Here is a 14584-nt window from a genome sequence, read left to right as displayed (position 1 = left end):
CTCTTGAAAGATGGAGTGGGTTCTTTGTGTCTTGAGTGATAAGAATTTCTACATCAGTGATGAACCATTGACTTCCTATAATAATGCCCGATCTTCTTTCCTTCTCCTCCAGAAGTTGTATGCAAAATTATGAAGGTTAGGCCTTAGAGATCACATGGCTGTTTGTGGTGAAACCATATCCTCTCAAATGTAGGGTCAGCCACTTGTTCCACATGATGTATCTGCTGAATCTAGCTGTGGTGTAATATTAGCTTGATAAAAGTAATTCCTTCTTTGTATAAATGAAGCTTGTATGAATATTTGAGTTTCTTTCAACCAAGTTCTCTTTGTCTGAAGGCCATTGTTTTGAATAGGAAGAAATGAATAATGTTTGATTATCAAGACACATCCAAATGGATGAAGTCTTGCTGCTGATTCATTTCAATAAGAATCTTGGGAATGGAACACTGTTTGTAGTGCTACTGACTCTCTGTGAATCATTTATGGATTCTAGGACAGCTTGTTTTTTAATTTCTGTCTCCTGCAATGAATTGGTTTGGTCTCTGATTTCATTGAAACTAATGGTCACAATTCACTAAAGCTACTTTTCATTTTCCCTCCCATTTAACTCATGGCAAAACTGCAGAATGTTGGGTTGTTGTTAGTGTCTTGTTGATGGATATTTGGCATTAAATGAATCTCTCTACATGATCAACCTGAGCATGTTTTCCTACAGTTTTGCTACAGGTACAAAGCATGTAGGTGGGGATGTAGGAATGCTGGGCAGATTGTCCTGCACTGTTTAAGGTACATGGTAGGTCATAATGGTTTGGATTAGAAACAATTTAAAGAACCCTTCTTGATTTCAGCGACATTCTTGGTGTCATCAATATAATTCATTCTTGGGACCATAAATGGGATCAACCCACAAAGGTGAACTTATTAGTTACACAAGGGTTGAAAGTACAGGAGCCATATCTGCAGAGCCAAACAAAATCTTATCACTGGTTTTCACTTTTGTGGCTAAACTCCATCACGTGTTTGTATTTTGTTCAGGATTTTAATTAACAGATATCAAGATCCACACATTAAAGAAATATATCTATATATATATACATACATATATGTGTATATAATATGTCAGTCCTGAACGAATTTTGAATCTCACATGTTCAGAGAAATGATATTATTATTATTAGAAGGTGGAAAGTAAGACAAGAATGAAAAAGTGGATATAGCAGTGAGAATGGCAAATTTAAATGAAGCCAAGAGACACCAAATAAACTGGGCCACCTTGAAACCTACTTAGCACACACACAATTGAAAGATACAAAGATTATTTTGAATTGAAAGGATGGATGGATGGTGGTGGTGGTGGTGATAGTGGTGGTGGTGGTGGCTGTCATGATGGTGACCATGACACTCCCTACCCCCACCATGCATGACATGCACATGCAGGCATGTTTACATAGATACATACATGTAGACATTCTTCACACACCCCCCCCCCCCCCCCGCCCCCCCCTCTTAGCCTGCTAGTTTCTCCCCCACTCTATTTACCTGTCAAAATCCAAGCTTGAAAATAACCTCACACTGATGTACTTATGTCACCACCAACTGTATTCCAAACCCCCTCCCATTTCCTTTCATGGGTTTTTTTTTTTTTTAAATTATCTTTTTCTTTTTAACCTTCACAGGATAATGTCTTGACATGAAATCATTGCAATTTTGCATGGACCACTTTTGATATGCCATTCAGGGATAATTAAGGGAGTGCTGAAATTCATCCTAGGGTTTAGTGTGTTGAGCTCCATAGAAGAAAGTACACACAATTTTCACTTCTCATTCTGTAATTTAACCAAAATTCTCACACAGATACTGTTAAACACATGAGATGATCTGAAGTAGTATATCCAATAAAACTATTCATCCTTCTTGGACCATTTTTGTGTACCAAATACTTGCAGGGCACAGGGCTCATCCTCCATGGCCACCAATATCTTTTCCAAACCAGAAAGGGAACTCAAAACAACAAAATTCTGATGCCCCACAGGTAATTATGACAAACTTTGTAAGAGAAACTAGGACCATTTTCTTACAGATACACTTAAGTCTCCTCAGAAAGGCCCATTGTTTAAGCATCATCACTCCACCAAATCCTCTGGTTTTCTTTTCAAATAGTGGCGCCATTTTCGTGCAATCTAGAAAGAGTGTATTTAGGCTTAGATTTTCCCTGTGAATTGTGATTCCCTCACCAGTATATGCCAAGAGGACTATGGCCCATCACCTAAAAATATGTTAGCAGAAAAAGTTAATGAGGAAAGAATATACAGTATGTATTACGTTTGAATTGTTTGGCCTGGTTTAAAAGTTCCATTGAAAAGCAGCTCTCAGGCTTCCTTTCTTTCTTTCTTTCTCATTTTTAATTTGCTGATTCTGCAGCCAGTGGGATTCATCAAGTGTTTTTTCACTGCTATAAAGATATAGCCTAAGGCTGATTCAAAGTTTAAGCAGCTTCAAGGTGTGGTAATATACATATATACATATATAAAGTGCATTGTATTCTTGACCAACACTATGGAGAAATCTTGTGTTGGTTCACGTCGCCATGATGAGACCGAATTCGACTTGAAAGAATGGGCTCTCAAGGCTCGAATCAGCCGCGAAAACACAAGCTCGAGGAGGTTCTCGGCGTCGAATCTGAGGAGTTTCAGAGAGGATGAAAGATCTTTCAGATCAAATTTAAGCATTTCCAGCACTGCTTCCTCCCCTGGCTACACTGTTAGAGGTAATCCACCCTCCCACCCTCGAAGATCAAAACCAAACACATGTATGTAATTTGTCCTAATAATCTCTCATTTGATGTTGCAATATGTGCAGAGGAAATTGACCCTTCAACATATTCATTCACCACTGCTCTTAAAGGTGACATTTTTGAGCTCAAACTAACTTTCTTGTCCAACGAATCAGGTTCTTGCCATTTTTATCATCATTTCTAAGTTCAATATCACTGCAGCATTACAGGCAAAAACTGTTTACACATGGGAGTACATTTCTCCGGACAGGGGCGGCGTAACTCTCAATCCAAAGTGGAATGATGCAGAGAAATACATATGCAATCCTCTATCAGGAGAAGTCCCTCTGGAGTGCCTCTCGACGAAAACTCTCAGCGGAAGATCATTCCGGAGCATAACAAGCAGAATCACCATGTCTGCACCACTCATCTATCCTTCTCAATTGCAGCCACAGCTTCAGGCCAAGTCTCCAATCATTGAACAGGACAACGAATCCGCCATTGTCACAATCCAAGGTTGTCTCAACAAGCTCAACTTCAATCTTCCTCATTAGTTTTGCTTCATTTGCTCAGATTCAAAAACCAAAGCCCTATGAATGAATGAATCAATCAATCCCTAATTCATCATGTCCATAATCTAGAGAAAAGGAAGAGCTCAACAAGGGATGTGGGAACTCAAAGCACACCAGCTGATCTAAGTTCTGGGAGCAGTCCAAGTCCAGCTCAAACTCCATCAATTGAAGAAAGATCAATAAAGCACACCAAGGCTGAGGGTGGGGATTCATCTGCTTCCAGTGGGAAATTCAGATCAGAAACCACAGAGGTAAAAAAGATTATATATGTTTCCTTAATTCATCCCATTTTACAATGCTGTTAATACCAATTATGATCAAATGTGGGGTCATCAAGATACATATCCATCCAGTACAATATTTCCATTTCTTGGTCTCAGTGTAACCAGTTGTGGTGTGGTGAGGTGTGATAAAATAAATGGTCCTGGATGAATTAGCATGCCTCCCTGGACCAGTGTCTGCACATTAATTGCCCAGAAATCTTTTCAAATTAATTCCCTCTATTCTCCCCTCCCCTCCCCCAAAGAGGGTTTTCAAACTGATGATGCTGACATTGAAATGCTTGGTGTTGCCTACAACAGGTGGAGAGGAAAGAAGAAGTCACAGGGGAGAAACAGGAGGGAGAGAGAGAGATGAATGGAGGAGGTGAGAGAAAGAAAGTGATGAGAAAGCAGAGGGTGTGCAGGTGTGATGGCAGCAGTAGCCATGGAGGATGCCTATCATTAAAGGGATTGCTTCACAGGCATAGGCACAATAAACCAAGAAACACCAATCTTACCTCCTCACCAAACTTTCTTTGCCATATCAATGCTTGTTATAAAGAATAATTGCTATTTATTTTTTTTTATATTTTTGGTAAAAAAAAAAAAAAAAGGTAAAATCTTGCTAGCTTGTCACTATAGAAAGATTCTCCCATGTCTCGAGTATTTATATTACATGTGTATTAATTATTTCATTAATCCCTTATTGTTTTTCTCTACCCCACAATGTGCAATCTATGATTAATTCTAGATTCATTGAAAAGGTTATTGTATCTTGTGAATAACCTTTGGATCAGTTTTATAAATGAGTAGTTTATTCAGATATAAATAGGTAGTGTTTTTTGCGCGTAGAACAAGTTATTGATAGTTAATGTTTTTAGTAAAAATATAAATATTTGATATGATATATTTTAGAGAAAGATATAATAAATAATGTCAAAGTTGAATATATATATATATATATATATTAAAAAAAAAAACATAGTATTATAGTTCAATCCATTGTTGACTCTTAAGAGTTTATTTATTTTTAGATATTTAAAATCTATTTTAATTCACATTATTTACCATTGCACCGCACCAAGCGATAAAACGTCGAAACAAAACCCTAATATATATTTTAATGTACTATAGAAACTAATAGAAATTCATTTTAATTAAATAAATATCACAAAAACAAGAATAGTAATTTTCAAATACGTACAATCCATGCAAAAAATAATAATAATAATAATAAATAAATAAATAATTGAAATTGCCATCAATCAATCAAGAATTTCAAATCACTTTCTGGGGCATATTTTTATAGTTGTGAGCATTGTAAGATGAATGATATTTTAAATGATGAGACAAATGATGGTGGGATCAAAATCTTTCAAATGTCATATCTCTGTCCTTATGGATCTTTCTTGGGAACCAAACCAACACTTTAGACCTAATGCATCATTTTCTTAAGATTTGATTTTCATTATTATTTTTAATAAAGCTAAAATTATTATAAACTTTGAGAAAGAACTAACAGTATATAATAAAATCGAAGAAGGCAAAAGTAATAATGATAATAGTAATAAATTAAACCAAAATGATTTTAAATGGCATAATGAGTTAATCCATTAGATTAAAAAGGAATAAACAATTCCAGTCAAATTTAATTATTTTCCCCGGGCTTATGTTGAATGACAGCCCATGGGCCCAATATGCATGTCAAATATTTTTTAAGCCCAGAAAAGATCGTGTCTGTTCTACTTATTCTATTATTATTATTATTTTTTTTTTTACTTCATTTTCATTTTAAATTTTTAAATTTTAAATAGAATAATTAATTATTTTAATTTATAATTATTGTTATTATACTGACGGAGGGAGTAATAAATTTTGAATATTGTTTAAAAATGTATAATAAATTTAAATTATTTTTAATAATAAAATTGTTAAAATTAGATTATGTCATCCCTCTGAAAAATAAAATAAATACTAATAATAGATCAAATTAAAGCAAGTAGTGTAGTGGTGGTGATGTGATACTAATAATTTTGTTGTCAGAATGATTGAATGAATGCCAAATGGCAGACATGCATCTCTTCCTCATCTTCTTCATATTCTACAATGACCATCATCTTCAAATTTTGTAACGAACTCATTTTGGGAATATATTAAGAATAGAATTGCTAAATTATATCCAGGGAGAGCAGTGATTGGTAATTCAGAGCTTTAATTAAACAAGTTTGGGCTCCATTCAAATAAATAAAATAAAATAAAATAAAAATAGTAAAATATATATATATATATATGAGTTTATATTTTGTAGAAGAAAAACATATAAATTAATTTGATATTTATATAAAAGAAAAAAAAAATAAAACTAATAAATAATGACAAGATTTCCAAAAATACATGTATAATGGGAACTATAGTTATTTTTTGATAGACGACACCAACCAGCCAACAAACCCTCTTCTCATCATTCTCATTATTCTAGAGAGAGAGAGATGTAATAGATACTAAAAAAGCAGGTATATATGGTAAAGATAAGAGGGGTGAGAGAAAAGAAAAGAAAAGTAAAGAAAAGAGATGAGATGGGGTAGGGTGGGGTGGGAGCATGCATCAACAACCCAACCAACATCCGTTGCCGTTCAATTAATGTGTCTTCCACGTAACCCCTTTTCTTTTTTATTTATTTCTTTTTAAATTTTTCATTCTTCTTTCTTCTTCTTTCTTCTCTAGTGTTGGTTAGTTGATGAAATTGACAGACCCCAACAATTACAACCATGATTATCATAAGATTATGATCAATGTGATTACTACCAATCCCGCCCCACCCCACCCCAACCTCCATTCCATTCCATATAAACACACAAACAAACAAACAAACAAACATGTAGAGAGAGAGAAAGAAAGCAACAGTAGAAGAAGTTAAAAATGGAGGGAAGGGAAGGAAGAAGGCTGATGGTACCTCTACTAGCAGTGAACTCAGTGGTGTATGTCGTAACAGTCGGCTTGGCTTCATGGTCCCTCGACAAGTACATCGATGGCCACCAGGATCATCCCCGTCCGTTCCCTATTCCATATTTACATCATTTCATTACTTCTACCATCAATATATACATACATTATACATACACACATACATTCACAAGTAGTAGTAGTAGTAGTGACCTCGATGATCATCGCAGATCTGGGTGGCAACCCTTCGACGATATTCCTTCTGGTGTACGCCCTCATCGCAGGAGTGATCGGCGCATCCTCCATCCTCCTCGGCTTCCTCCATCTCCATCTCTGGAACAATGCCTCCCTCCCCCCTGCTTCCACTTCCGCCATCATTTCTTGGGCCATCACTGCCTTAGCCTTCGGGTACATACAAACACACACACACATATATATATATATATATCTACCTTTCTTCCATTCTCATACTCATCTTACACATATAACAGGCTTGTCTGCAAGCAGATTACAATGGGAGGTCACAGAGGCAAACGCTTGGTGAGTCACACACATACATATATATATATATAGCATGGATCAAAACAATATAAATATATATATATGTATATGACAGCAAACGCTGGAAGCATTTATCGCCATATCGGGGCTTAGCCAGCTACTCTACCTGCTGCTGCTTCATGCCGGCATGTTCAGCGCCAGATATGGCCCGGCATACACTAATACCACAGGAGAATCCTATGTTCAGACAGTATAAACAAATGCTAAAAACATATAATGTTCGACTCCAACTCCAACAAGCACTCCATAGCAACACCAAATTGCTCCAATATAGACTAAAAGCTCTTCACCATAATCAAGAGTGCAAGAAACACTCGAAACTCATGTATGTAAGCTTCAGATACCCCATAGCTAGAAACTATATGATTTCTTTGTAAGAATGAGATCTACGAATTTAAGTATGAATTATAATCCTCAGTGCCGAATTTTGATCTGATCTTTTTCATTATCATCACTCATAGAATTCAACTCATCATGTTACAAGCACAGTAACTAACAGCGCAAAACGCGCATACAACCCAATGCCTACTCAACAACATAATAATATACGCGAGAATAGCCAGATACCTTTGGCTTTCAAGGTGCATTTGTTTCTTAATTTGGTAGGTGTCTATAAAGATTCATTATCGCGCCATTCCACAACAGCCAGCGTATGGCGACCCCCACAAGCGACGAGTATAGCGCACCAACGGCCTTCATCACTGTCACCACTGAGATCCTTGGGAGGTGGGATGTTTATTGGCACTTCCGCTGGATGGCCTGTTGTCACCTTTTTTCCATATCCTAGACGTCCATGATCTCCTCGGCCAAACTGCCAACACCAGGAAAATGTCAGTTTTATGTAAATGTTTAGACAGCCATGAAAAAACTTAGGATGCAAGAATAGAAACATAAATTGAGAAACGAGGGTAGCTAATGATTTGAGGAGTCTAAGCTTTGGGCTTGATAGAAACCAGATAAGCTCATTACTTAACAAATTTAAATGGCTCAATATTTATCGAACAGTAGTTTAATCCCCATCAAACTGGAGGAATATCTCTTTTTAATGCATTAATCAGAAGAAGCAAATTTTGGGTTTGGAATGGTTTTCTTTCCGCTTTAGAAAGGAAAATCAAAGCTAGGGACACAGGGTAAATGGTTGATAAAATATCAAAAAAAGAAAATTCTCAGATGCTTGTTCGAAAAAATCCCAATGGACAGACTCAAGAACTTTAGATAGATTGTCAAGTTGCCAATATTTTTTCAATTTATATTGGGGCCAGACAAGCATAAATAATTTGTTCGTAAAGCATGTTTGTTTTTAAGATCCACCGGAAGAGCATCAAAGCACTCACAGAGAACATGCGCCCATCCTTTGTTAACGCAACCGAGTGGGTGCCGCCACAGGAAACCTGAATAAGAAACCATCAATGCCTTTCAATGAAGCAGATAGAAATGTTATCACAGAAGTTTATAATGATTAACGAAACAATCATAATCCAATTTCACGATGTGACATGACAATATATGAGGTTATGAAACCCCATGACATTGAAGTTGTAGACGCTCCTTCTCTGGGATTATACTTGCTTCTATTGTAACGGAATCATATAATATTATTGAAAATTGTAGCTCACACCACCATCAACAGAACAAAAGAAAGCAACACTGGTCCTTGTTGCCTTTTGTGAGACATTTGTATAGAGGAAAAATAAAAAAATTAAACTATAAACCAAGAGAACATTCTGGATAACAGTGAGAGTGATGCACAGATTAAATTCAGAAGCAACGGTGAAGTTCCTTTCAACAATGAAAATAGAACTATTATGATTGGATATCTAAACCGACAGGAAAGCATAGAATATAAGGTTACAATCTTGATTCCAATACTGCACAGAACATAATCCAGAAGCAAAATTGGTATGCTGATGCAAAAGGAGAGCAACTAAAGAAGGCTTGGGATGACTACCTAGAGGAAAGGGGAAAACAATGTAAAGATCAGAATATCTACCTACCTTGAATTAATTCAATTCAACTAGTTTTCTCAGTCAATCGATTCAATTCCATGCTTCACGGGTTCATTTACCTCATGGACAGAAGGTAGAAACCAGGATTTAGGACTAGGCTATTTATATGTCCCCAGAGTGGGTCAGAGATGGAGGTCATGGAGGCATATGTTGAAATGAAAAAGATAGAGAAAGCGACACCTATCGTGTTCAAATTTGATTAGAAGAGAGGAAGATGGGACAGTTAGGCTTCAATGTATTGGGGAAACAGACAGGTTCCAAGAAGTAAAGTAGGTTTCTTGCTTGTTGGCCTGGTCATCACACCAACACTTTAATATATATATATATATATATATACACACGTACTAAAGATAAATAACAAAGCTACAATTTTGATTTTTTTTTTTTTTTTTCTTTCTGGATTTGGCAAAAGGATCTTGAGCTAATAGGAGAATAATCGAATGTATCTTCTATAATATAACTTACCACTTTCATCACAATACACCATATAAGATAAAAGAAGGCTATGTATGGATAATTCAATTCTGTGAAGATGATAAAAATGATGACCTGAACAATGTTCTCTCCAGCTAGAAGTTGAACTCTTTGAGGAACCATTTTGCTACTCTTGTCATCTCCAAAACCCAGTCTCCCATGCTCACCTCTGCCCCACCCATACACCTACAAGTGAAGATAAGCTCAATGCATACCCGCATCCCATGAAAGATAACTTGGAAAATATAAATATATAATAAAATGAATAGTACCAAACTTAAGTGAAAGGGCCTACAATTGGACATACTATGGAAAAGAATAGCTTATGTTGAAATGGGACTATTAATTCGTTGACAGTAACAGATATGTTAAGAGAAAAGCCATTCTCCATAACTTGAAAATTTTGGAAAGCCAAATTCAACTAGTAAGAGATTTTAAAGCTTCTCTAACAAGAATGGACAGTTTTGGCTAAAAGAAAGTTATCAAGAAAGATGGAGTTGACATAAACATTTATAAACAGTCTGATAGGTTACACAATAGAAGCATAATCGCCATTGTGTTCCATGGACCATGTCTCAAGGCAACTATTATTAGTACGAGCACACAGAAGAAATTATCCAAGGAACACACATAAGAGATGGAGAAAAAAATTGCTACCTCTCCATCATCAGTCAATGCAGTAGAATGCCATCCTCCTGTGGCAATATCAACCTGCAAATAAGGCAAAATCTTATTTCCAATGTTGAAAAAAACCACATGTTCCCTTTGTTTTTGTATTTATCCCGATGGTTTCCACTAACTAAGCTGTATTGGAAATAATAAATAAAAACCACCATGTTTACAGGATCTCTTAATTACTTCTATTGAGTTTCAGGTTATAAACAATGTATCTTTATATGTAGTATGTAGCTCCACGAGATGCTATAGATGCTGCAATAAATTGGACAAGGCATGTACTACCAAAACTATAGCAAAGTAATGACCAACAGATAGAATTGAAACTGGAAGCAGACAGATGGTGTTGCTCCGAATGAAGCAAGGAGAGGAAAACCAACCAAATTAAGATCAGAAAGTCCATGGACTGCTATGGGCTGTGATCTAGGCTGGGTATCACCAGTACCAAGCTGTCCATACTCATTATTGCCCCACGCCATTACAGTTCCATCATTCAGAAGAGCCAAGTTGTGAAAAGCTCCGACAGCAATCACCCGTACACAATCAAGACCTTGAACTCGAACTGGAGTTGAAATCTGTTTTCTGCAAATGAGATAAATGAATATTTATGAAGTCAAAGGAAATGACATACTGGAAGGAGAATATAGAAGCGCAAACAAATGCCAGACTTCAGTCCACACAACATACATGTCTCCAGGAGGCCACGGCTGACCCCATGTCCATACATGTCCTTCTTGAGTCAGAACAACGGAGTGTGTGCCACCAGCAGCTACCTGTTGTTCGTGAGAAAAAAAAAAAAAAAAAAAGGCTTCATAAAACATTTGCTATCAGGTCATAACAATGTATATCAAGACAAGATGAAACCGGCAGGCTATAATGTAAATCATCAAACTGATATAACCAATTTATGTAACTACTACTTAAGGCCTGAAAAACATGGAAATCAAGACGGTTAAGCATCCCAAGAGTTAAAATGGTTCTTATCAACTATTGAGCACCATCCGTGATCGCAGCTAAGCTCAAACTAAACATTAGTATGATTGACCAGCAAATCGAATATCAGATTTTGAATGATCAAATCTGTAAAGAAACCACCCAATCCAACAGAACAAAGCTTAAAGATATGTACAGCTCCTTATCATTTAAGGAAACTGAAATTATGTAAGTTGTATCACCTGACGAACTGAAAGTTTAGGCACACATCTCTTTGGAATAATAATATCCCTTCTGACAAGTCTGCCACTATCATCTTTGCGCCCGGGCTCTTCTCCGCACTGCCCATATTCATTACCACCTGCTCCAACACACAACTCTATCCATCAGCAACATAAAGGATTTGTTTACTTTGTATTTGTTTTCTGTTTGTATTTTAATTTTTTGGATAAAATAGTTGTTGGATTGATGTTTTGCATGGAAAAAATGTATGTTCTCATAAGGAACAGTGAGTTTACACATTAATGAAACTTTTAAAACAAAACAAAACAAAATAGAGCCAAAATATTTGAACTAAATTCAACAGAACTAGGATAATTAAGTTCAAGATCAAAACTAATCGTGAAGTAATCTGATTACGGAAAAGTAGTTTAATCAGCAGATTACTCTCCAATCAATTTCCTCTACTTTGAAATTGATGAATCGTGTTAAAAAATGCCACGTACCCCATGCATACGCGCGGCCTTGATCGTCAACAGCCAAACAATGCCAACCACCAATAGCAGCCTAACATCAAAAACAAATCAATAAGTATGTCACCAAAATACTTGTTTTTGTCGTATTCCTGTCGAAAACTCCACTTCGAATTCAAAAAAATCCAACTACCTGAACAATCTTGACATTGGCTAGAGCCTTCACTTGACTAGGTACATTCTCAGGTTTGGTTTCTGGCGGATGCCCAAGGGTCGCTCTTTGATTCCACCCCCAAGTGAACAACTAAGTTCCACAACACAACATAATCGAAAACAACATAAGCTCCTCCCAAAACAACAGATCAAAATTCTCATAGCTATGACAACAATTACTGAATGGCAAGAAAGATTGGCCACAGAAAACACATATAAAGTTTTTAAAAAGGCCTACAGATACATAAACAAGAGCTTTAACTAAACCTTGCCGTCTTCAGAAATGGCAAGTGAATTCCGGCTGCCACCGACAACAGAACAGACGTTTTGCGAGCTAAGTGTCGGTACTTTGCAAGCCCATTCTTTCTCATCGGTGTTCCCTCTTCCTAACTGTCCGTCTTCCCCCGAACCCCTGAAGCAAAAAAGTGATAAGAACACTGCAGAAACAGATAAGAACAGTGAGTGTGTGAAAAAGCAGACCAAGCTATGACGGCAGTTCTGGAAGCCATGGCAGGAAGTGTTTACAGCTGCAACAGGCAGCTATGGTGCCGGAGCAATATAGTATATTGTAGCTGGTACAGATAAACTTCAAGGGTATGCCTGCTTGAGTTGCTTTCGAGATTTTTGGTGATAAAAGAAGGATGATTTTTTACCTAATCTGGGAGGTTTCAGAATCCAAAGGATCGAAAGACATGCGAATGCGATACGGGAAATCTTCATCACATTTCCCATATTTAGCATCGGATCTTTGGCGCATTAGGGATTCCCAATTTGGAATTAGGGATTTCTGTTTGGGTCGATCCCTTTGGGCTGGGCTTCGAAGCCATTGGACAGACAGACAGACACACATACAGAAACTCATCCTAGAAAAGACAACATTGGTGCAATAAATGTAGCTCAGTGCTCGACACTGTTCGATTAAATCGATTCTGCAATTTCACCACTTATAGGATCAGTTGAATTCGCGTCAAGCTCAGTCTGTATTACAAATTCCAGAACCCTAATCGGAGTAATTCGGAAGGGTTGAGCCGGGTCGGCAAGCCTTCGCCGCCGGCGCCGGCGCCGGCTCCGCCGCGGGAGTGGGAGCCACCGGCTCGCCGAGCAGCTCGGAGGGAAGGTCGGGAATGCCCTTCAAGTAGAATGTGTAGAAGAGCTTGAATGGGAAGATGATCTGGCGGAGGAGGACTTGTCCGTACACTCCTTCGAAAACGCCAGAGCCGCCGGTGACGGCGAGGTGCGTGTCCTCGTACGTGGTGTACGGCCCCTGAACCGCTATGTGTCCGTAGTCTCCCAAGTGGAAACTGTAGATGGCCTCGTACCGGTCGCCCTTCTTCTCCGGTTCGTTTTTTATCAGAATGCATATTCCGGCGGTTATCCCGGCGCGCTTCTGCAGATCTCCGGTGTAAACCTGCGGCGGTGGACCAATCAATCGTTAATTCATTCATTCCTCAAGAAATAATTGTGTCGCTATCAATATCAGCAGACCTTGTTGGTGAAAGGCACGAGATCGCCGATGGAATTCACAGTCTTCTGGCTCAGCCGGAGGTAAGCAGGGCTGCCGCGATCCCGCTCGTTGATCTCGTACAAATGCAATTCTTGAACTTTATCTGAAATTCCACAAATTTATGTCCGATTAATGGCGCAAACCGCAAGGAGACTACCAACGACTCGTTAATTGGTGTGAGTGTAGGGAGAGCTCACCAGATCTCGAGGAGAAGGATTTTTTGTTGAAAAGCTGAAAGGTTTGTGGGAGGAGAGTGGTGTCGAACATTCCCGAAGAAAGAAGCTTTCCGGCCGCGACCGTCGGCGGTTTCTTGGCCGGAGAAAAAGCAGAGAGGCCGGCTCTGAGGAAGGCAGCAGTTGATGAAGGTGCCATTGACGGGAATTCCTTCTGCAACGCTAGTGGTTCCTTTGGTTCGATGGACTATATTTTGTGAATTGTCCTAAGACACGTGGTCTTGGTAGTTGGGGGAGTTCACACTCAGGAGTGAGGTCAATGACTATAAGTCAAGGATTATTGTTTTTTCGTTTATGCCATTTATATGTATTTTTAGAGTTATTTTTTCTTACTACCGTGTTTGAGGTTTGAATTTTTTGTTGAAATTTAAATACACTTTCCTTACCGTTGAAAGATTGTCATTATTTTTTGTAATACATTAATTTTTTTTTTTTTAATTGAAAAGATCAAGATTATATATATAAATAAATAAAAAGAGTTATATGCATTATAAAAAGAGTAATATATTAATTTTTTGATTAAATATATTGAGTATATTGGCAAACAATACACATTATAAAAAGTACCCGATTCATAATATCTATTTATTTTAAATTAAAAATAATAATATTTTATTAATTAATAAAATTTATATAAAAAATTTATAAAGAAAATGAATATATTAAATTGGACTGGAGGATAATGATAAAAAGAATATATTGAATTGGAAGAATATATTCTTCCATCCAAGAGAATTATATAAGT

General features: G+C 37.3%; 4 protein-coding genes across 7 annotated transcripts; 2 read left to right on the top strand and 2 right to left on the bottom strand.

The window, feature by feature from the left end:
- The first annotated feature begins 44 nt into the window (after positions 1 to 44).
- Positions 45 to 4324, top strand: LOC127248793 (uncharacterized). Of its 3 annotated transcripts, none has more exons than XM_051271320.1 (7): positions 45 to 786; positions 1947 to 2032; positions 2422 to 2767; positions 2860 to 2904; positions 2996 to 3289; positions 3415 to 3596; positions 3927 to 4324. In XM_051271320.1, the coding sequence occupies exons 3-7, from the start codon at positions 2557 to 2559 to the stop codon at positions 4170 to 4172; spliced, it is 978 nt and encodes a 325-aa protein (XP_051127277.1). In that variant the 5' UTR covers positions 45 to 786; positions 1947 to 2032; positions 2422 to 2556; the 3' UTR covers positions 4173 to 4324. The 3 variants fall into 3 exon arrangements, with proteins under 3 accessions (XP_051127277.1, XP_051127278.1, XP_051127279.1); XM_051271321.1 differs by having other exon boundaries at positions 45 to 793; XM_051271322.1 differs by lacking the exons at positions 45 to 786; positions 1947 to 2032 and adding an exon at positions 2121 to 2311.
- A 2086-nt stretch (positions 4325 to 6410) lies between these two features.
- Positions 6411 to 7542, top strand: LOC127248593 (membrane protein PM19L-like). Its single transcript, XM_051271019.1, has 4 exons — positions 6411 to 6654; positions 6779 to 6956; positions 7040 to 7088; positions 7165 to 7542. The coding sequence occupies exons 1-4, from the start codon at positions 6525 to 6527 to the stop codon at positions 7303 to 7305; spliced, it is 498 nt and encodes a 165-aa protein (XP_051126976.1). The 5' UTR covers positions 6411 to 6524; the 3' UTR covers positions 7306 to 7542.
- Positions 7543 to 7653: 111 nt separating this feature from the next.
- Positions 7654 to 13084, bottom strand: LOC127248591 (ultraviolet-B receptor UVR8-like). 2 transcript variants are annotated; one of them, XM_051271016.1, is made up of 11 exons: positions 12756 to 13084; positions 12370 to 12514; positions 12083 to 12193; positions 11923 to 11983; positions 11440 to 11558; positions 10952 to 11037; positions 10645 to 10846; positions 10247 to 10300; positions 9665 to 9775; positions 8444 to 8500; positions 7654 to 7920 (listed from the first exon to the last, which is right to left on the bottom strand). In XM_051271016.1, exons 1-11 carry the CDS (start codon positions 12962 to 12964, stop codon positions 7720 to 7722), a joined length of 1356 nt encoding a protein of 451 aa, XP_051126973.1. In that variant the 5' UTR covers positions 12965 to 13084; the 3' UTR covers positions 7654 to 7719. The 2 variants fall into 2 exon arrangements, with proteins under 2 accessions (XP_051126973.1, XP_051126974.1); XM_051271017.1 differs by having other exon boundaries at positions 12583 to 13032.
- Positions 13016 to 14091, bottom strand: LOC127248592 (allene oxide cyclase, chloroplastic-like). Its single transcript, XM_051271018.1, has 3 exons — positions 13804 to 14091; positions 13588 to 13709; positions 13016 to 13510 (listed from the first exon to the last, which is right to left on the bottom strand). The coding sequence occupies exons 1-3, from the start codon at positions 13976 to 13978 to the stop codon at positions 13103 to 13105; spliced, it is 705 nt and encodes a 234-aa protein (XP_051126975.1). The 5' UTR covers positions 13979 to 14091; the 3' UTR covers positions 13016 to 13102.
- Between the last annotated feature and the right edge of the window lie 493 nt (positions 14092 to 14584).

The sequence above is a fragment of the Andrographis paniculata genome, unplaced genomic scaffold (assembly GCF_009805555.1).
Source record: "Andrographis paniculata isolate CXL003 unplaced genomic scaffold, ASM980555v1 Contig34END, whole genome shotgun sequence".
Classification (NCBI taxonomy): Eukaryota; Viridiplantae; Streptophyta; class Magnoliopsida; order Lamiales; family Acanthaceae; genus Andrographis; species Andrographis paniculata.
The sequence above is the reverse complement of the archived record's forward strand: the minus strand, read 5'-3'. Positions and strand labels throughout refer to the sequence as shown.

Excerpts from the sequence above, each read along its gene's own strand:
- LOC127248793 (XM_051271320.1), top strand. The coding sequence starts at position 2,557 with ATGGAGAAATCTTGTGTTGGTTCACGTCGCCATGATGAGACCGAATTC. Across the intron at positions 2,905-2,995 it reads ATTCACCACTGCTCTTAAAG|CATTACAGGCAAAAACTGTT; the intron begins GTGACATTTTTG and ends ATATCACTGCAG. Across the intron at positions 3,290-3,414 it reads CGCCATTGTCACAATCCAAG|AGAAAAGGAAGAGCTCAACA; the intron begins GTTGTCTCAACA and ends TCCATAATCTAG.
- LOC127248593 (XM_051271019.1), top strand. The coding sequence starts at position 6,525 with ATGGAGGGAAGGGAAGGAAGAAGGCTGATGGTACCTCTACTAGCAGTG. Across the intron at positions 6,655-6,778 it reads TGGCCACCAGGATCATCCCC|ATCTGGGTGGCAACCCTTCG; the intron begins GTCCGTTCCCTA and ends TGATCATCGCAG. Across the intron at positions 7,089-7,164 it reads GTCACAGAGGCAAACGCTTG|CAAACGCTGGAAGCATTTAT; the intron begins GTGAGTCACACA and ends TGTATATGACAG.
- LOC127248591 (XM_051271016.1), bottom strand. The coding sequence starts at position 12,964 with ATGAGTTTCTGTATGTGTGTCTGTCTGTCTGTCCAATGGCTTCGAAGC. Across the intron at positions 12,515-12,755 it reads TCTGAAACCTCCCAGATTAG|GGGTTCGGGGGAAGACGGAC; the intron begins GTAAAAAATCAT and ends TTTTTGCTTCAG. Across the intron at positions 11,038-11,439 it reads CTAAACTTTCAGTTCGTCAG|GTAGCTGCTGGTGGCACACA; the intron begins GTGATACAACTT and ends CACGAACAACAG.
- LOC127248592 (XM_051271018.1), bottom strand. The coding sequence starts at position 13,978 with ATGGCACCTTCATCAACTGCTGCCTTCCTCAGAGCCGGCCTCTCTGCT. Across the intron at positions 13,710-13,803 it reads ATCCTTCTCCTCGAGATCTG|ATAAAGTTCAAGAATTGCAT; the intron begins GTGAGCTCTCCC and ends GTGGAATTTCAG. Across the intron at positions 13,511-13,587 it reads TCGTGCCTTTCACCAACAAG|GTTTACACCGGAGATCTGCA; the intron begins GTCTGCTGATAT and ends CCACCGCCGCAG.